General features: G+C 50.0%; 1 protein-coding gene across 1 annotated transcript in view; it reads right to left on the bottom strand.

Annotated features, from left to right (window-relative positions):
• Positions 1–8,435: 8,435 nt before the first annotated feature.
• NCAPG2 (non-SMC condensin II complex subunit G2) overlaps positions 8,436–21,034 on the bottom strand; it is a 61,851-nt gene continuing 49,252 nt past the window's right edge. The window contains exons 24-28 of the mRNA XM_082662171.1: positions 20,619–20,759; positions 18,978–19,081; positions 18,034–18,134; positions 16,804–16,903; positions 8,436–8,996 (exon numbers count right to left, since the gene is read on the bottom strand). Of these exons, the coding sequence (XP_082518297.1) occupies positions 8,945–8,996; positions 16,804–16,903; positions 18,034–18,134; positions 18,978–19,081; positions 20,619–20,759 (498 nt within the window). The 3' untranslated portion in view covers positions 8,436–8,944. The remainder of the gene's footprint in view (positions 8,997–16,803; positions 16,904–18,033; positions 18,135–18,977; positions 19,082–20,618; positions 20,760–21,034) is intronic.

The raw sequence follows: 21,034 nt of genomic DNA, 5'->3' as shown, positions 1-21,034 counted from the left end.
GGAGCAAAGATGGATTTGTGCTTTTGTGGCAGGAAGGATGCTTTGATTCAAAAATAAACGTCGTGCCATCTAGGTGACAAAGCAAGCCGACTCCTGCTCCGGGAGTGGGCTCACTAGCGAATGAAAACTATGTGTGGGCAAATCGAGAGGCAAAAACAAAGGAGAAAAAAGAAACAGCCGCCCATCTTCAAAGCCAGGTGCACTGGGTAGGTCTGACTTTGGATTCTCCAAGAAAAATTTGCACGAAAGGTTGACTCTGTCCTTTGGCAAAGGAAATTCATTTTTCTTTAGCAAAAGAGGAAGATCTTTAACATGACTGCCCTTAAACGTGGAGGCTGCTGGAGCAAGTTCACAAACTGGCCTCCCTGTAACTGAAGAATGGCTTAAGGACAAAAGGCTCATGTTCGCATCATCCTTATGGAAAAAGTACTGAGCACCTGAACAAAAGGACGTCGTAAAATCACAGGGAAAGGCAGAGGGAGGGAGAAGGAAAACCCAAAGATGGACTTATACGAAGAGAATCACTCAGCTGCCCAGGACAGCAATGCCCAACACAGCAATGGTGTTCTAGCTACAAACAAAGTTGAGTCATATCATTGAGAAGGGGTGCCTTATTCCTGCCCCATTCAACCCTGATAATAGTGTCACAAATAATGGGACACCTTGGGCCATAAGGGAGCCTTTTGCACCAGAAAGACATGGGCAGAATGGGTGGTGCAAGGTCAGGAAGCTTAAGTGATTAAGGTGGAAGGGTGCACTTGAAGAGAAAGGGAGAGGTGCAACACCCACTGTCAGTGGGAAGCTGCCATCAGCTGCCGTGGAAATAAGCCCTCGCCATGGCACGTGGCTCAGAGCAATGAAGTTAAACTCAGATGCGGAAGTTCTGTCAACCCAGGGTTTCAACAAGAGCTCCTTCACTGTCTAAATGTGAAGAGGCCCCTCGCTCAAGGCAAGGCATCCGGTGCAAAAAGAACTGGTCTTAGGTCTTGGTGACGTTTGACCCTTTATTCTAACCTACAACTTCATGGTGCAAATGAGGAGCAAAAACGTGTTATCTCCTTGAACCACGTGTTGTGTAGGCCTTAACGTGAAGTTGAGTGTGAAGAGCTAAATTGAAAAATAGGTACGAGTGACATGGTTGGGGCCAGATCTAAGGTCTCTGGTGCATCTTTCCCTGTCCATCACTATTTGGAACACTGTAGTTGGTGCGACCACTAACAAACAAGTTCCAGATGGCTGAGAAAGAGAAACATAGTAGCATATGCCTTTCATGGGTGACCACGGTTCCCCGTGCACTTTCTGGAGACTGTGTATGTGAATCCTGAGGATAAGGCAGCAGCCCTCCGGGTGCGGACGGCGCATGGACATAAGGCTGGGTGAACAGAACCTTGGGAGCGTACATAGGTAGACACGGCTACATGCAAGCCCGGGTTGGGGCCCCAAATGGGAAGACCACACTTCCATCTGACTACCTGTATACTCTGCCATGGCAGTGTCCAATCATCCCTGGATACAGCAGGTTAAACGGATCACCTGGAGTCCCTGAGACAGTTGTAACAATGCCTGGGCCCCTAATGTTGTCCCACATCAAGACTGCATCCAGGAGGCTCCCTTGGGCCACATCGTGAACAGAGGGGGAATAAGTCACCCCTTCTCAGTGATATGACTCGACTTTGCTTGTAGCCGGAACTCCACTGCTGTGTCGGGCAGTGCTGTCCTGGGCAGCTTAGCGATTCTCTTCTCTTCACATGTGTCCGGCCCTGGGTTTTCCTTGCTCCCTCCCTGAGCTACCACCCCCCTCCCCACTTCCTCCTTTATCTACGATTTCTGAAAAATGCTATGAACGGGCAATTACAATGGAAAGAGGATAGTCGAGGACCAGCCTCCCCCGCATCTCGTAGAAGCTACCTTCCCTGCAACACTGAGTGGCCAGTGTCAGCTGATCCTGGCTCTCCCTGACCGTGTGTGTATGTGGAGGGTGGCATCTGGCGAGCTGAGCAAACAGCTCTCACGTGAGGTGATATGCCAGTTCCGGCCCGACAAAGGAGGGAACACAGCCCAGCCGAAGCAGACCAGCCCGCAGCTCGGCCTTTGTTGCTGATCGGGGGCAAGGCCCTGGAGCTCAAGGCAGAGTGAGCCAGGCCCCGGAGCCTCCCCAAGCAGGGTTCACCTGGCAAGGCTCACCTGTGCATGGAGTGGCCCCCAGGGCCCGAGGTGACTCTGACAACAGGACCCCAGGATGTGGCCAACCAGACACACCCTTCCACCCCAGGACTCCACCCCAGCAGGCGAGGACCTCCTCCTGGATCCAGCTCTGCCTCCAACTGTGCCACGCTGCCCACCAGGCCAGGGAGTGAGTGTGAAGACCCGGAAAGCAGAGAGGGACTCAGGGCAAGTGGCCGCATTAGCGAGGAGTCTGGGGAGACCGCCTGTCCACCGCTCGCTGCAGTTTCCGTTTGTTTGGGACAGCGACGCCCAAGGAGACCAGAGGCAGGAGGAGGCGGTGGGCGGCGGAGAGAGGCCCCCTCCACCACCCTGGACCTGGATTTGCGCTCAGTCTTGTAGCACCATTTATTCCGGCCTTGAAGCCGCGGGCACGCCGGCGGCTGGAAGGCCTCCTGCACACAAAGATGAGCGCGGCGGGAGGGAGGGGCCCGACTGCTCCCGGGGCGGAGTGTCAAAGGCCACGCCTGTAGGAAGGCGATTCGGGGCGCTCCCCGTGGCGCTTCCCACCCTCGCCCTCCCACTCCCGTCACGGGAGGAAAATGTCCGTGCGACTGCGAGCGCCGGCAGGGGGGAGGAGGCCGCTAGGGGCGGGAAGGACCCCGCGGGGGACCGAGGCCGGGGGAGCGAAGGGCCCGCGCCCCCCCGGGCGCCCCGCCCGCCCCCCGGCTCGGCCCGCGGCGCACGCGGCACGACCACGCGGGGGTCGCCCACGCAGAGCGCGCTCTCACCGCCCCGCGCCCGCCGGGGGCCGCAAACCGAGGAGGAGTACGGGCGGACCCGCGACGCCCGCGCGGCCCTCACCTCCTCCCCCACCTGCCCCTCATCTCCCAGGCGCCCCCAACACCGCCTTCTAGCACCGAGAAACCCCCGCCCCCACTCGGGCCCCCCCCCGCCGCTCCCCTCAGTCACACGGGAGCCCCTCCCCAACCTCGACCCAGACCCCGACCCCACTCACCGAGCAGCCCCGGTAGCGGGCGGGCGCGGGGCGCGGGGGCGGCGGGCGGGGCGCGCGGCAGCAGCAGCAGCAGCAGCAGGAGCGCGAGCAGCGGCCCCATGTCGGCGGCGCTCAGTCCATGGCGGCCGCCCCTCCCCGCGCTCCCGGCGCTGCCGCGGTTTCAGCACCGGACAGCGCCGCCGGCCCCGCCCCGACACGCCCGGCCCCGCCCATGCCCCGCCCCCGAGACGCCGCGCGCCCGCCCGCCGGCCACGCCCACGCCCCGCCCCCCCCCCCGTGGGGAGCGGTCCGCGAAACGTGCTCCGGCCTTCCTGGCCCCGAACCCCGCCGAATCTCTGCGGGCGCCCAGCCCCCCGTGCTCCGCCCTTGGCCTCCTGCTGCCCTGTGGCCGCCGAGCCTCCCCGGCCCGCCTGCGTCCCAGGGCTTCCTCGACCCCTCCGCCCGTGAGGGCGCCCAGCCCCCGCCCACCCCGTACCCCACGCCGGCCCAAGGCCTGAGTCGGAAGCGCACCTGCTGCGGGCAGTGCGGGCCTCCCCAGGAAGGGGCTGGAGCCGCGCAGGGCCTGCGGGTGTGGGGGTCCTCAGTCTGGGAAGGAGGGGCTAGGGGAGCCTAACCTGCGGGGTCAACGGGAACGGAGGCTGCGGCCCTGAGCTCCAGCCAGCGGGGCCAGGATTCCACAGTGGGGACCCTGCCCTGAGGTGGGGTCAGCGGGGGTCCTTCCCTGGTCCCTGTAGCCTGCCCTCCACGGGCCACCGTCCGAGGGTCCAGCAAGGGGCGCTGGGGCCCTTGCGTTCCTCCCCAGGAGACTTCCACTCCCTAAAGACCTGGGCACAGCGCGGGGTCCCTCAGCAGATGGGGGCTGTGTATGTTTGAGAGAGGAGGGGGGGTGTGCGTGTGCGGGGCTGAGCTGAGTGTCCCCCGCACCCTACCCTGGCTTATCCCCTCAGTCACCCCTCTCTGCTGACTGGTGTGGCTGACCCCAGGGTCAGCTGTGCCCACTCCCACCCGTCCCTGGCCCCTGCCGGGCCCTCATCCAGGCAGGCTTCCTGCGGGCTCCCCACCCCAGGCAAGGCTGGGCTGCCCAGACGCTGGGGCTGGGGGTGACAGCTCGGCCAGCCCACCTGCATGTGGAACTGAACACTGGGCCCGACTGTCCCACAGACCCCAGGCCCATCCGCCTCCCGACCCTGCTCGGCACCCTCCGTGCCGCAGCACCCAAGAGAGCACTTCCCCCTCCTGTCTCCTGGCCTAGCAGGCGGGTGGGTGGGGAGTTTTATCTTCTCTTTGGCCCAACGGCCCAGGGGACCGCCCCCCAGAGAAAGCGCTGTCCACCCTGTGGGGCCACCGTCCCTCCCCAGGATGCAGCAGCCGCCACCATCCATCGTGGCCCCACGGCACCCCACAAAGGGTGGCCCACCGGATGGGGAAAAGCACTGGGGAGTGGGCTTTTCAGGGCACAGCTTGTTCATCACGTTATTCTCCGCAGCCAGACCTGCGTTAGCACCATGCTGCTCTCCCCTCAAAGCATACGAGCCTCCCGGAGTGGACGCACCTGCTGAGATGCTTCATCCCCAGACTCGTCTGAGAAAGGATCCAAGAGGCTCATTCCTCAGCCACGCTGAGCACCCCGCCATCCGCAATGGAAGCCCATGGGGCTGACCCCAAATGGGCGCTCTGGGCATGAGACCCACCCCGGTGAAGGCCTGAGGCTGACAGGACGTCTGTCCCTCTGATGTCCAGAGAGCTGACTGGTGATACATTTGCGACAGAAACAACAGGAAAAGGCAGGGAATAAGACCAGGGTGGGCTAGAAGGTAGAGCTCATTCGTGACAGGCTGTTAAGCGATTCGGAAGCACGAGGGCGGGGCGTGAAACCGCCCAGCAACGTCTGTGTGATACCGAAGGGCCTAACTCCACCTCTTGTAGATGCAGGTCTCCGTCGTCAGGTGCCTGCCTGACAGGCGAATCCGAGGGCATTTACAGGTTGGCCTTGGTGAAGGACCCAGAGGAGCCAAGCCCCTCCCGAGCCCGCGCCCTGCAGGACTGCTGCCGCTTGGGGCTGTGCTGCTCCTTCCCGGGCATCCTTACACGGGCTCCAGGAAGAGCGCGGAGGGGTTCGTTCTTTCCTTGTTTGCCCGGCTGCTGCTGACGGTGGCTTCCGGAACCAGGTCCTGCGTCACCGGTCCTGCGTCACCCCTGGGCCCCGGCTCCAGGACTCTGGCAGTCACAGCACAGTTAGAGGGAAACACCCCAGAAAGGGAAAGTGGGGAACCAGAGGCACAGGAGGGACCGCAAAGAAATCGCAGCAACAGGGCATGGGGAGAAGCACAAAACCCACGAGGAGGCGCAGGAGGTTGCCCCGCTCTGAGCAGAGCAGACCGTGCTGGCCTCTGCTTTGCCTGCCGCGCGGCCGAGTTCTGCTGACGGGACAGAGGACGCTCACGCGGGGAGAAGTGGAGCGTGAGGAAGGGAGGAAAGGAAATCTCGCGTGGGAAGCACAGGGCCGTTCCAGAGGCAGCCCAGATTTCTGATGGGCGGGAGGGCTGTGCACGGCCCTTTCTGGAGTGCCGGCCGGGTACGTGGGCACGGTAGGAATCCCCAGTGCTGGGCCCCGACAAGCAAGATGTGCGTGTGTGCACACGGGAGCGTGTCTGCATGCGTGTGTGACTGCACGTGTGTGTGTGAGAACATGTCTGAGTGCTGTACAAGGCACGGAGACACATGGGTCTGTCCACTGTGTGCACAGCCTTCAAACACACGCTTATTACTCCCTGAGCCCTTTGGCTGGGGGGTGGGCGTCTCCTGCGTGGACTGATGCTCTGTGCCTTTCTCCTTATGAAACCATTCCGTCCGTTCCTGTCACACTTGCTGATATTTACGACAGGCAGCCATAGCATGCCAGAGTCTGTATGTGATGCCGTCCTGTGGTTCACAGTGAGAACATAGTTGCAGTCACAGGTCAAGGAATGACTCTTTCAAGGAGATTTTTCAAGACCCTTGAGCCATGTGTCCCTTCAGGGGCCTCCTGTCCACCTGAGGAGGGAGCAGAGTGAAACTCCCAGCGAGGACACAGGTGGGGCTCAAACCCCAGCCCTGTGCGCACCAGCTCTGTCGGCCTTCATGCTCCTGAGTGGTGACAGATCAAACCGTTGGCAAACCGGATGGTTCTGACTGTCAGTGCTCTGGATTACCTCGGAGCTGACCAGAATATCTGTGACATCTCATTAGGACCAGGAAGTATTCAAAATGGGGGAGCTGGGTTCCCACTCTCTGTGCTGAAAAAAATGGCCCAGCCGCAGGTGAGTCACTGGGATGGTGGGCATGGGAGCCGGCGGGAGATGGGCTCAGACACGGATCCCAAGGTTTTTACTGCGTCAGCAGCACCGACTGTGTCCTCCCTCATGTCGGTGGACGCCCAGTGTGCTAGGCTGGAATGCCCATTGGATTTCCACTTGATCAGGACATCTGATGGTCCCAGTTCCACCCAGGAGGGAAAGTGGGCTGCCAGACCCCAAGGAAAGGGGCCTCTAATGGGCCCTCGCCTGCTAGCCTGTGACGTTCACGGAGCCCCTTCTAGAGGGCGGGGAGCAAACGATCCCCATCCCACTGCTGCAGAGGCCAGGACCCCACATGGCTGCCCTCACTCAGCACAGGGACATCGCCCACCACTCCCCACTCCCGAGTACACCGTGCCTCCCTTTTTCTCCCCGGGGTGACAGCTCTGTCCCACACCGAGTACCGCCTGACTCCAGGGCACAGCCCAGAGTGGGGAGGGAGGAGCTGCACCCCAAAGCTTGGAGGAATCAGGGTGAACATGCGATTGCAGGACACAGAGGATTCTGGAGACCCGGAGGATGGAAATCTCAAGGAGGGCCTCCCCGCTGGGAATGGCGACCCCCTCCCCACCCCATGAAGGGACCCCTGCCTGTTAGCCAGGAGACCCTGCTTTTATTCCGTGTGTAATGACAGCGAGGAGGGCTTTGTGAACGTGTGGGCAGGAAAGGGGTGGGGTGGACTAGACTGGAAGCCTGTCTTTGTCCTTTCCTCGTGCATCCGCACGCTGTCATCACACACGCGAGCATAAGGAATACAGCGTTCAGTTCTGCGTGCTTTAAACCTGCTCCCCTAGTGAAGCCCCAGCGCTCCGGTGCCCCGCCACTCCGCATCTGAGCACCCCGCTCTGTCCCCCGTGCACACGTGTAGGGACTTCTCTAGGGCGTATGCCTACAGCAGGAGTGTCTGAACTATTTTGACCCAATAAAAATGGAATTATATTTTTTCACAAATTGGATTATTTCACCCAGCAAGTTTGACACAAGATAAAAGAAAACCCGACTATCCTAAAAACGTACATGCAAATTAAAAAGCCAATTAACCTCTTCCCACAAAGGGAACAAACACCAAGCTCCATTTTAGGGTGCTACAACAAATGCAAGGAACTACTTCTCATCTTGAACAAACTCTTCCAGGAATACCAAAAGACAGAACACTCCTCAGTTCATTTTATGAGGCTTGCCTATTCTTGAAACTAAAGCAAACAAGGAAAGGGCAAAAAAGGAAAAAAAAAATTCACCAATACAAAGTACGGCTTAGTTAATTAGCAAAGATGTTTAGATAGTCTTATGTTCAAAACCAGCTGAGTAATCAACCCCCCACCTCCCAGTCCTCAGATATCCCTTGGTAAAACCTTGCGCTAAATGCTCATGACCACAGTGCACAGTCCATTTAGGTACCTTCTTGGAGAAACAGAGGCACTGAGACATTGGCACTTCTCTCCTTCCTGCTGGGGGGCTAAGACAGAACACGCGTGCGTTTGAAGCAGCACCCCAGGCGGCAGGATGCTGACGGCCTCGACCTGGGCCGTGGCTGTCGGGATCTGAACGTGGAGACTCTGGCAACGGGGGTGGTGACGCAGGACGATGCAGCCAGGGAGCCGGGGGCCAGTCCTCCGTCAGCCGGGACAGCTCTCGGAAAGAAAAGGTGGTTCAGCTTCAGGCTGCATGACTGGACCTGTGTCCTGGCACTCACAGCCACAGGCCCCCGCGCGTGGCCCCTTTCCCCGCACCCACCCAGCCGCTCCCTGCGCTTTACACCTCTGCCCCTGGTAGAAAGGCAGGCCCGCCCAGAACTCAGCCCTCGTTCCTGCAGGGGAAAACTTGTACTAATATTTTTAAATCAAGTAGACAAACAGGTGTTGTCATTGCTTTATTACTCATAGTTTGCAAGCGATATTATATATAAAAGTCATTTTTAAAACAACTGGGTTTGCTAGAAAGGTGTCTTTTTTTTTTTTTTCTTTGCTCTGTGGGTTTCTGCACCATTCATACCTGGAGCCTGTTACATTAAATGTATCATTTATGCAGGCGCTGGGCAAAAATGTAAGAACCTTTGAGTTTTCTACTCATACCCACCCCAAAATAAATCCTACCCCTTCTCTACTATATGGGTTATTGACATTAAAAACACTAGGAGGGCTTCCCTGGTGGCGCAGTGGTTGGGAGTCCGCCTGCCGATGCAGGGGACACGGGTTCGTGCCCCGGTCCGGGAGGATCCCACATGCCGTGGAGCGGCTGGGCCCGTGAGCCATGGCCGCTGAGCCTGCGCGTCCGGAGCCTGTGCTCCACAGCGGGAGAGGCCACGACAGTGAGAGGCCCGCGTACCGCAAAAAAAAAAAAAAAAAAAAAAACACTAGGAAAATACACATCCATCTCGCTTTCTGTAAGTCCTTTTTCTCTATTTTTAATGACCAAGATGTTGGCTTGGTTATGAATTCAAAAGTGCTCCCAAAGTTCTTGATGATGATTCATAGAGAAACCTGAAACACAGAGAAAGAATTAGCTACAGAAAAATGTGACTGAAGTATGCAAATTTACATTTTCACAGGATAAATCTAAAAATGGTTTGGAACAGAATACACTTAAAGAGAAAACTGAAGTAATCGCTGTTTCTCAAAGGTAAATGGAGTTTCTGCCATCAGCAGAAACCTTAGCACGACACACGGCACACAGACAGAGCCATCCATGACCGGAGGCGTCCTCTGTCCCCAAGGAACACGAACAGAAGACCCTCTCGGTGAAAGGTGCTCACCTGGCCGTGCTTCCTCTTTCACTCACAAGGACTCTCCTCTAGGAGACACACGGCAGGCTCACGGGTATGGCCGGGCGCCCCCTTTTCCCACGCCCACAATCGCTAGCTCGTCTCCCTCCTTCGCGAGATCACAAGGTAAACGACAACTATTAACCCCCATGATGCACTGCTGCGACCATGCTTGCTCACTTCCTGCACACACACCTCACTTTCTCGTCCCACCCCCTGCACACCTGTCCCCAGGTGAGACTGGCTGGGCAGCCCGTCACCCACTCCCCTTCCTTCTCCATCCCCCGAGCTCCCCTCAGAGGGTGTGTGGGCCAGCCAACCTCTGAATTGCTGCCAAAACAAACCTCAACCTTTATCCCAAACGGCCTCTCAGCTTGATTCACTCTTCAGCCTGGAGCTGTTATGGGCACTCGGGTCTGCCCGTGTCCTGCCCTGTCCAGTATCAACACAAGCATGGGGTAACTTTACATTTTCTAGTAGCCACGTTCAAAGAGATGAAAAGAATGGGTGAAATTCGTCTTAAGACAGTTGGCCCTTGAACGACGCAGGGGTTTGGGGCGACGCGACCCTCCGCAAAGTTGAAAATCTGCGGATAACTTAGTCGGCCCTCTGAGAACGCAGCTCTTCCATATCCGCGGTTCTGCATCCACAGATTCACCCAACTACGACTGTGTGGTCCTGGGCCATTTACTATGGAAAATGTCTGCATTCAAGTGGATCCACATAGTTCAGACCTCTGCTGTCCAAGAGTCAACAGTGTATTTTATTTAACCCCACACACCGAAATAAGTCAACCTGTAACCAACACAAAAACATCACCAACGTATCTCACAGCCCTTCTGCACACCAGCCGCAGAGCCTGTGGGTCCTCACACCTGGGCCACATCTCAAGTCACACTCCCTTGTTCCACTCGTCACGAGGAGCCCCGTAGGGGCTAACACAGATCTAGAAAAGTTTTCATATTTTTCTCTTTGTCTCAAAATTCAGGAATTTTATTCAGACTTATGCATGATTTTTTTCATCAGTCCCATCTAAACTTTAGTTAAATAAACAACAACAACAAGAAATGAATCTTTAAAATTGCATATCTCTTTGGCCCCAGGAAATCCTCTCCCGTCGGCGGTTGGATCGCTGCTTCCCTGGGTCTCTCCCTGGTCTGCTTCCCCCAGGACCCTCATCGGTGTCTGTCCTGCTCGGGGGCACCCTCCACGGCGACCTTCTGGACCACCTGGGAGCTGAGGCTCCAGTGCCTCAGCAATGTTTCCAACTCAAGGGTTTTTAGTTCCAGATCATTCTTTTGGGCTACGATTAATTTTTCTTTGAAGACTCTTGTCATTAAGTGTCTGGCTGGCCCAGCACTGCTGCTTTACTAATGGTTGTCCTGTTTGTCTCTCACCGCTCCACCGCTGCACGTGTGCAGTCATTTTTGTCTGCGCCCCACAGACGTCTCAGGCTGAGCAGAGACGGCGGACGGTGGGAAGCACGAAGCCTACGGAAGCCACCCCATCAGCAGCGAGCAGCTGTCTGCATCCGGAGAAACACCAGGAGACTCGGATGCCCCCCATCCCTTCCGGCCTCCCAGCATCAGTGCCCGACGGCACCACCCTCCTGCATCAACTCTTCGAGAGCTATAGGCTAGGACGCTTGCAAGGGCCAACACGCCAGCCAGGCCCCAGCTCCCTGGTGGCCAGAGGTGGGGAGCACTGTCCCACCCAGGAGACGAGACAGAGGGACACAGGACACGGTAAGTCACCAACGCTCCACAATCTAAAACTTATTTTTAATCACTCGAAAATATTGTCTCCTTATGTAAGAATTTTTAAACCCTTAAAGAAAAATGTTAGGTTACCTTGGCAAAACGACTTATTAAATTACTATAGGGTAATCAGCCTCTCATGCTGGCCTAAGTCCAGTCTGAGACTCTGGTCACCTCTGAACCGAGCACCAGGCCAGTCCTGGGCTTCCGGGCATCCTGACTTCTCCTTCCAAGGCCAGAAACCAAGGCTGAGAGGCAAAGCAACCTGCCTGGGACCCCAGCATCAGCAAAGGTACGGTGGGTACAAACCAGGCCTCTGACTACCCCACGGGGCTCGGATACCAACAAGCTCTTCTGCTCTCCTGTGAATTCAGTCATTCTCCTATTACCTGGGAAGAGGGCTGGATACACTGTATAGACCAGAGGAATCAGAATTATTAAGGGGCAAAATAAATGAGCATACAATTTCAGAGCTGGAAGGGACAGTGGCAGCCCTAGTCCAGGGTCCCCCATGTCACCCACTGAGCTCTGACTCCCCACGACCCGCCCACCTCCAGCTCCTACGGCCCAAGGCCGGCCGTGCTCATGGCTGGAGACGCCAACACAGGAGAGGCACAAAATCAGCCTTCCGAGAAAAACAATCGGTAAGATAAGCAACGTATGTTTTCTACTTAAAGAAGGGTTTTATTTACGAGTAGTTTTTAATTATCCACACCAAGGTCCCTAGGTTTCGATGCATGCTTCTAAATGAGCTACAAAAAGCATCCAGCCTCGAGTTCATTTTTTTACAAAGACTATGAAAATTACATACAGTGGAATAAGGTGATATTACGTATCCATACTTGATAATAAAAAAGAGGCCACTGTTTCAGGGAATACTCCTTTGCTTCAAGTCTAATCACAAGGTTTAACGTTGGGGACGCACATACACCACCAAAGCTGCCAAAACACAGTTAATGCTGGTAATTAACTTGTTTATAATATGATTCCAGTTCACTTAGTGGGAAAAATTCATGATATAACACAAACCTTAAGAAATAATCTCTAATTATAGTGCTACTCGTATACTATGTATGAAAGTAATAAAGGTGACATCCTTTGACACTTAAATGCATGAGTGCGTTGGTGAATGCATGCTGTTGCTCCTGAGAAAACAGTCCAGTTTACACAATTTACAGAATTTACAGAGCACTATGCCAGGTGAAGCACTGAAAGTGCAATGAGACAGCACCCAACAGACCAGTCAACAAAATACTAACCCTGCTGCAGAGAAAGCTAGTGTATTTGTTAAGAAAACATTCACTTCTAAATTAATGCCCCGTTTCCTAAAATATTCATTGGCCCAAAGGGTCCCAAGAGTCTTAAAGATGCAGACTTGCCTTAACGTCTCTATGCCAACAAAAATAAATAATATTCTAAAATAGAGTCTTAAATCTTAACTGCTTATCTTCCATTAGATTGATTTTTTTGTTTCATCAATTTTTTTAAGTTCTTTTTTTTTTATTTTCCAGACACTGGTTTTTGTACAGTGTGCTTCTTGCATATTTAAGTAAGAAGCCAATATTTCAGTCTCTACCTATTTACTTTTTTAGGATGTTTCCTCCTTAAAGGCAAGAACTGTTTCTTGCCATCTGTGTATCAGCTTAGCACAGAAAACTGCATAGTTGTAGAAACAATGAAGAAACAAAATATTACATGCCCTGCATTTAATTTCTATGAATATCCTTTTCTTTTCCATGGAGTAAGTTCTGAACTTCTAAGGCCTTTATTTCTGTCAGTGTAACTAACACAATTCAAGTACTCGCCTTGAACCTCTGTACAAGTGCAAACGTCCCTCTTTCCTTACACCCTCAGAGCAGTTCATACCATTCTTTTCCAAAAAACTATCCTTACAGATGGTATTTCTAACAGAGAAATCTTGTAAAATGCTTGCATTTCCGAGGTTATGACCATGTCCCATGACAATAACCTATCATTTACCTAGTTTGTAATTCTGATGGCCTTATTTAGTATTTGCACTGCACTGTGTTTTCAGAAACATACAAACACTCCTCAGTTTCCTCCAAATTAGCTCACTTCCCTCTTCCTCCCATACCTAGAAATTAAACAAGTTCATAACCCTAGAGTCTGTTGGGTTTCTCCCTCAAAGACCCTTCCTGAACTGCATAGGAAATAGTCAACAGTCTCTGCAGTAAAGCCTGTAACTGAACGCACGTCCTTGGCTCGCAGACGAGCAAGCCCCCGCTCCACGGCCCCGCTGGGGCTCATGAGGCACAGCACCAGCCCTAGCAGCAGGGGCGCCAGAGGGCTTCCCACAAGGTCCAGCCTTCTCCGGGGGGGTGCAAGCAGCAGAGGCAGCACCCAGGCCCCACAGGGCGGCTGCCTGACCCGCGGTGGGGCTCATGGGCTCAGCAGCTCCCCTGGCACCTCCCTATGGACGGGCCCCAACCCCCGGAGACCAGATGGCCAGCGGTCCCCCCAGAAGGCCTGAGGACTTCTCCATCCTGGAGAGGCTCAGCCTGGGGTGTGCGTCCTCCCTAGGGGTAGTGCTGGGGGAGCTGCTGAGCCCATGAGGGTGAGCCCACCCTTTACAGTTCGCTGTGACCCTCACGAGCCCCCAGTCCGTTGCACTAGTGCCCTGATGGGAGCTCCTGACTTGGAGCTTACACTGTCCCATCACCGTGGGGTTTCGGCCTCCTGACTAAAACACCACGAACGCTCCAGAGATGCTCACTGAAGGAGGCTGGGGAGCCATCTTCATACCTGACAAAATGGCTTTTACGGAGCAAAGCATTACTGGAGAAGAAGTGGGACCCCTCATAAAAATAAAAGGGTCAATCCAATCAAGAAGATATAATAGTTCTAAAATCATATGCTCCTAATATCAGGATTACAAAATATATAAAGGAAAACCCCTCTGTCAAAAATGGACAGATCCAGCAGGCAGAAAATTAGTGAGGACAAGCTGAACTCAACACCATCAACCAACAGGATACAACTGACATTTAAAGACTCCTTCACCCTACAATAGCACAATGCACATTCTTCTCAAGCTCCTGTGGAACATTCACCAAGACAGATCACATATTAGGCCATAAAACACACCTTAATACATTTAAAAGAATAGAAACCCATACAATGTCTTCTCTCAGACATTAAACTAGAGATGAATAACAAAAAAATAACTGGAAAATTGAGAGATTAAATAAGACACTTCTAAAGAATACATGCAGCAAAGAAGAAATCTCAAGAGAAATTTTAAAATATTTTTAACTAAACGGAAATGAAAACATAACATCAAAATTTGTGCCATGCAGCAAAAGCAGTGCTTAGAGAGTAATTTATAGCACTGACTATTAGAAAAGAAGAAACATCTAAAATCAGTAATCTAGGCTTCCGGAAACCAGAAAAAAAGAAAAAAAAAGTGCAAATTAAATCCAAAGCAGGCAAAAGAAAAGATATAATAAAAATTAGAGCAGAAAGCAAAAAAAAAGAAGTGAAAAACAGAAATCAATAGAGAAAATCAATGAAACCAAAAGCTGGTTCTTTTAAAAGATCAATAAAACCAATAAGCCTCTAGCCAGGCTGGGAAAAAAAAAAAAAAGAGGACACAAATTACTAATATGAGAAATGAAAGAGAGTACATAACTACAGATCCCATGGACATTAAAAAAAAGACAGTTAAGGAATACTATACCCACAAAGTTGACAGCCTAGATGAAATGGACCAAATCCTTGAAAGGCACAATCTGCCAAAACTAACTCGAGAAGAAATAGACAATCTGAGTAGGCATCTAGTTAAAAAATTGAGTCAGTAATTAATAACCTTCCAAAAGTAGAAAGCACCAGACCCAGATGGACTCACTGGTGAATTCTAACCAAATATTTGAGAAAGAAGCTATACCAATTCTTTAGTCTCTTTCAGACGACAGAAGAAGGGAGGGAATACTTCCTAAGTCATTCTATGAGGCCAGCAATTCCCTAGTCGCAAAGCCAAAGACATTACAAGAAAAGATAACTACAGAACAATCTCACTCACGAGCATAGATGCAAAAAGTACTTAATAAAATATCAGCAAATTATGGGCTTCCCTGGTGGCGCAGTGGTTGAGAGTCCGCCTGCTGATGCAGGGGACACGGGTTCGTGCCCTGGTCTGGGAGGATCCCACATGCCGCGGAGCAGCCGGGCCCGTGAGCCATGGCCCCTGAGCCTGCGTGTCCAGAGCCTGTGCTCCGCAACGGGAGAGGCCACAACAGTGAGAGGCCCGCGAACCCCAAAATATATATATATATATATATATATATATATATATATATTAGCAAATTAAACCCAACAGCGTATTAAAAAATTATACACCATGACCGAGTGGGATTTATCCCAGGTATGCAAGGCTGGTTCAACATCTGAAAATCAACTAACGTAACCTACCACATCAACAGGCTAAAGAAGAAAAATCCTATGACCTTGTCAGTAGATGCAGAAAAAGCATTTGACAAGATCCAACACCCACTATGATAAGAACTATCTGTAAATTAGGAATAGAGGGGAACTTCCTCAACTTGATAAAGAACATCTACAGCTAACATTGTGCTTAATGGTGAGAAATGGGAAGCTTTCCCACTAAGATCACGTACAAGACAAGTATGTCCTTTCACCACTCCTTTTCAATATCGTACCAGAAGCCCTAGCTAATGCAATAAGACAAGGAAAGAAAGGTATACAGATTGGTAAGGAAGAGATAAAACTGCCTTTGTTCATAAGTTAGCAATTTAGGATTTTGAAAGCCTTTCTCCAAAGGAGAAAGTAGCTATGGAAAGTGGCTTATTTCCCAGGCATATATAAAACTAATTACCTGGTTCAAAGCTCTGTAACACTTAACTGTATGGTGTTCAGAAAACAGCAGGAAAAACACTGCTTCTGTGGCTGGTCTGAGAGTCAAACACAATTCAGAAAAGAGTCTACAGGAAATTGCACAGCATGTCAAAAACATTATACAGCAGGAAAAACACCTGGCTGGAAAAATAGCCCAATGAATACATTCTTAGATAGCAGTCCCTGCAGCAGCAACAGGCTACCTGGAAAGTAGAAAACAGTGCACATTTCTTCAGTCTCTGGAGGGACCTTTCCCATTCCCAACATGGATACTTGTAAACTGGTAATTATAACCGAGGAATGAATGTTCATGGTTTCAAAAATACAGCAAACCACCAAATATAATCTGTCTAGGTTTAAAACCATATAGAATGACGGGACTTCCCTGGTGGTCCAGTGGGTAAGAATCCGCCTTCCAATGCAGAGGCCGCGGGTTCGATTCCTGGTCAGGGAACTAAGACCCCACATGCCATGGAGCAACTAAGCCCATGCACCACAACTACTGAGCTCACGCACTCTGAAGCCCATGCACCACAACTAGAGAGAAGCCCATAAGGAAAGATCCCATGTGCCTCAACTAAGATCCGACACAGCCAAAAATAAATAAATAATAAATAATAAATAAAATAAAACCATATAGAATGAGTTTGTATGCCCTTCCTTTTCTAGGGCAGAATCTTGCAAGTGACAGTTTTGTTTTTGTTTTTAAAGACAGAATGAGGAAGTAATTAAAACATATGCTCAAAGGGTCTTGCCAACAGAAACACTTCTATCCCTTCAATCCCCAGTTTTCTACCTGGCTGTAACTAGCAGCAATGAAAACGTGTTCTAAAATATACCTAAGGGATAACTAGCAGTGTTCAGATAATCACACCTGGTGGGTGTCTAGTGCCTTACCTTTCCAAGCTATCCTCTTCCAAAGTAATTTCCATGAATGTCTTTAGTTTTCTGTGAACAGTAGCTGCAACACCCTTCACTTTTGAACTCTTATGTTTACCTGTTAAAGACAGAAAAATATTGAACACAACTACACAAAAAGCACACAGACTCTCAATGCAGGTTCAATTTCAGTAAGACAGAGCCTCCTACCCTCCCCTCTGAGTCAGTGCATATATTGACCTGCAGAACAGTAATGATCCCTTTAAAGGGATGTTAGAAGATCCAATGAGTGATTACAAAGCACCTCATTGGCTCTGAGGTAGTTTCCAAGGCCGTGATCCCGTGAGTTCTGTCCATGCCATGAGACTTGATGATCACCAACACCTTCAACAGTAACGGAACTAACACATTTCAGAGTCATCATCTGTTTGGCAAATGTTTAAGTACCTATTAAGTACACGGTGGTCATCTGCACCCCAACCGCCATCCTCACACCCTCCACATGGAGAACGTCCCTCTTCCTGCAGACGTCTCCCCAGGAGACGCTGCCTCAGGCAAGTCTTTCCTGATGCTTGGCCTGGGTCAAACTAGTTACAAATTCTTGTCATGAATCTACAGCCGTACTATGCATTCATGCTTATGGGGAGAGCTTGTTTTGAGAGGATCACTCTATGAATAATATCTTAGAAAATAATTTCAACATTAGTAAAACTGGTCCAAAAATATAGAAACTTAATAGTAGTCCATCTGCAGGGACATTACCATATTTTACACTTAGGTAAGCACTTCCTAGGTATCTCCAATTATTTTTCCAATACTATTTCAACTGGCTGGGATACCCAGAATAGGCACAGTTAAAGTTAAGCAAAACACAGATACATTAAATATTAATACCAAAACACACCATCATTAGCAAAAATGAATTCAGATTTTTAAATGTACATGACAAAGGTAATAAATGACAAATCAATAGAAATTCAGTCTAAGGCACAGAGAGGCAGACGTAATGGGTCCAGTGGGGAAAGTGGACAGGAGCTGCATTAAGAAGCTACCATTATTCAAGCTGGTACGTGGCAGCTACACAGCAGATGCCCAGGCAGACGGCACACGTGTAGCGCGTGGAGCGCTTGGGGGAAAGTGCCGTGAGAGCCTAACTAGCAGGGGATTCACTCCCAAACATTCCACAACAGTTCTGTGTAAGATGCACCCAGCAATGTCCCAGACGACACCATAGAAAATTTAACCAACCTTTATTAATAACCAAGATAATGTGCATAACAGCTGTGAGACACACGATGCCTTCAATATCCTCAGAAATAACACATGCCTTCAGTTCATCTAAAAATGACCTGCAAAAAAGTAAAAAACAACTGAAATTACTCTATAGTATATCTTAATACTTTACAGAAAGACAAATATAGCCAAGATTCATCAACCACCATGAATTCTAGTTTTCAGCTAACATGGGAAGTTGACTAAACCCTTCCCATACTCTTCGCTGTAAGCATGCCAAATCATACAGGTGAGACACTAAAATCAGAGGGCGTTGCTAGAAAGAGAAGAGGGTTGTTCTGGTTAGTGAATAAAGCCACTCTGCATACTCGTAATGCCCACAAAAAAGATTTGATATGCTATTGAAAGATAATTCATAGCTGTTAAAAACAATGCTTTTTGAAGTTTTCAAGGAACATATGTACTATTAAAATTCCACAGGTATCAGGTATCTGCAAAACTATCCCTTTTGTAGCCCACCAGTCCTGCATGTGCCACAAGAAACCCTAGAAGCAGGTCAGGTGACACATGGCATGGAGAAATGAGTAACAGCTGTGTGCCGAATGAAAACCACATGGAATTTACCCCACTCGTGTTTTGAAAGTGTCCATTGTAGGAAGTATTTCAGTGACATTAAAATTTTAAATGTTTCCCTCTAAATGAACTGTAGTTATGATAAAGCATAACCAGAGACTATTTGGATGAATATATCTTTCAGAGAGTTAGAATTTCACTTTGTGTAAGTATAATGCTAATATTTTTAATCTCTGATAAAATGAGAGAAAATTGTATGGAAATGTTTTCTCTTAGGAAAAAAATGCACTTTTGACAAATGGTGAGAGTAAAAGGAATAGAGCTAAAGTTACTGAGAGCTTACAGCCATGACAGGATTAAGAGAACAGCAAAGAAAAAGGGATTACCTGACTACGTTCGGAGATTTTATTATTATTCCTATTAAACACCTTGAAAATGGTGGAAGGGCTGAAAGACCCTCTGGGGGAGTAAGCTCTTTGGTATCAGAAACCTAAAAAAAAAAAAAAGTCGTCAGTAACATGAATTGAGACTGAGACTGCACTGATCACTCATTTTACACTTCCCTGGGTTTTCTTCCAAACTTGAGAAAGGCTTTCCAGAAACTCAAAACAATGATTTTTATTAACTGCTGCAATGCCTACCATAATTATGATTAACCTATTACTATACACAGTGGTGTCAATCAACTGGAGAGAAGAAAAAAGACACGTCACTCAACAAGCCTTCTGTCGAACACCCTTTAATTCTATTACCTTCTGTAAACAACGTGTTTCTACACTAAGCAAACAACTCGTTACTCTTATTAGTCCAGATCAGGTTTTCTCAACTCAAACTTTTTCTATAAAGTAGTAAATAGTAAATATTTAAAGAGTAAATATTTTCGGCTTTGTGGGCAAAACGATCTCTGCCACAATTACTCAATTCTGCTGTTACAGCACAAAGCAGCCATAGAAAAAAGGTAAATAAATGGGCTTGGTCATGTTCCAATATGAGTTTGTTTGTTTGTTTTTTTCCCAAAATAAGTTTATTTACAAAAACAGACAGTGGGCTACGATGGCCCACAGGCCATTGACGGATTCATCGTCATCAGCTGGGTAGCTCACAGGCCTGAATAACTTCCAGTTCTTGGGCTGTGTATAGTCCAGGAATCACGCTCCTAAACCAAAATGACCTCTCTTCAAGCTTTCAGGAGGGCCTTAAATGTTATCAATGTCTCAGAATTTTGTCAACTCTTTTTATATTTGTAATTTTATACTACAAAATTTATACAAATTATGTTTGCATTTGTATATTTCAAAGATATCTCCTATCAGATTTCAGCTTTTCATACTGAGAAAACGCCTCATTATTTAACTATCTTAAGGCATTCTTCCATGCCCTCACTCGCTACCACCAGGATTCCATGCCGTGAAAGAGTGGCTTCTGTTGTGACCTGAATTACCATCCTGATTATGTCAATCTTGAACCAAGTAGGCTAATCATATAAAATAGGCTACTGCTAGGAAAATGGCCAGTCCTTTATAGAGCAGGGGCAAACAAACTATCTGTTTAAACTGATATCAGAGGTTCAAATTTCCTACGCGTAAAAGAAAAAGAAAAGTAAGGCTTATGTACAGCAAGGCAGTCAGAGATGTGAGCTATTCCAGAAACAGAGCCCAAGGTACTCGTGCACGCTGCTCGCCACTGACCAGGGCCACTTCTGCCTGTCAGGAGAGGGGAATCTTAAGAAATGTGTCAACTCGCTTAAGCCTCTAAAATATGGCAAAAAGAAGTATTCAAGATGCAAGGAGCAGCTTGGTTTTAATGAAGAACGACAACATCCTTAGCATGGTTCCCCCCATGGTCACGTGATTCTAAACACAAACCAGCCACGGAACTGTGTAGTGAAGCTGCAGGAGAAGCAGACCTCCCGCTATACCTGAGTTCTGAAAAAATACTTGGAAAAGCATAAAAATGTGCTGCCAGCAGAAAACAGCCTCTTGAATAGTCAAAACAAGACACAGCAGTTTCAGGACAACACACTTCACCTTTCGGAGCCGGTGACTTATCTCGACCACGGACGCGGCAATCAGAGTGGAGAGCACGCCCCGGTGGACAGGCGTGTCCACGTGCCAGGACTGCACGGTGCTGATAAATTCATGAAGAGGGGTCTGAACAGAATAAAGGAGCTACGAAAAACACATCAGTCACTGTTAGTGCTTAGAAGACCACTTTCAAGAATGAGGCCTCCTCCTGCTGTCCCCCGGGGGCCCGGGGCCCGTTTCGTCTGCCCACCCTCACTGCCGCACCTTCCTCTCTGCAGCTGATGGGAACCACGACCAGAAGGCGACACACAGGACTGAAGCCCGCCAGGAAGGACCTTTATGACACTCTTACCCCAGAGCAAAGAAAAATCCCCAAGAATAGGAGTATCAATAACATTAATAAAGTTTTCGAAAGGAGA

Source organism: Grampus griseus (assembly GCF_964374135.1).
Source record: "Grampus griseus genome assembly, chromosome: 9".
NCBI classification, from domain to species: Eukaryota; Metazoa; Chordata; class Mammalia; order Artiodactyla; family Delphinidae; genus Grampus; species Grampus griseus.
The sequence above is the reverse complement of the archived record's forward strand: the minus strand, read 5'-3'. Positions and strand labels throughout refer to the sequence as shown.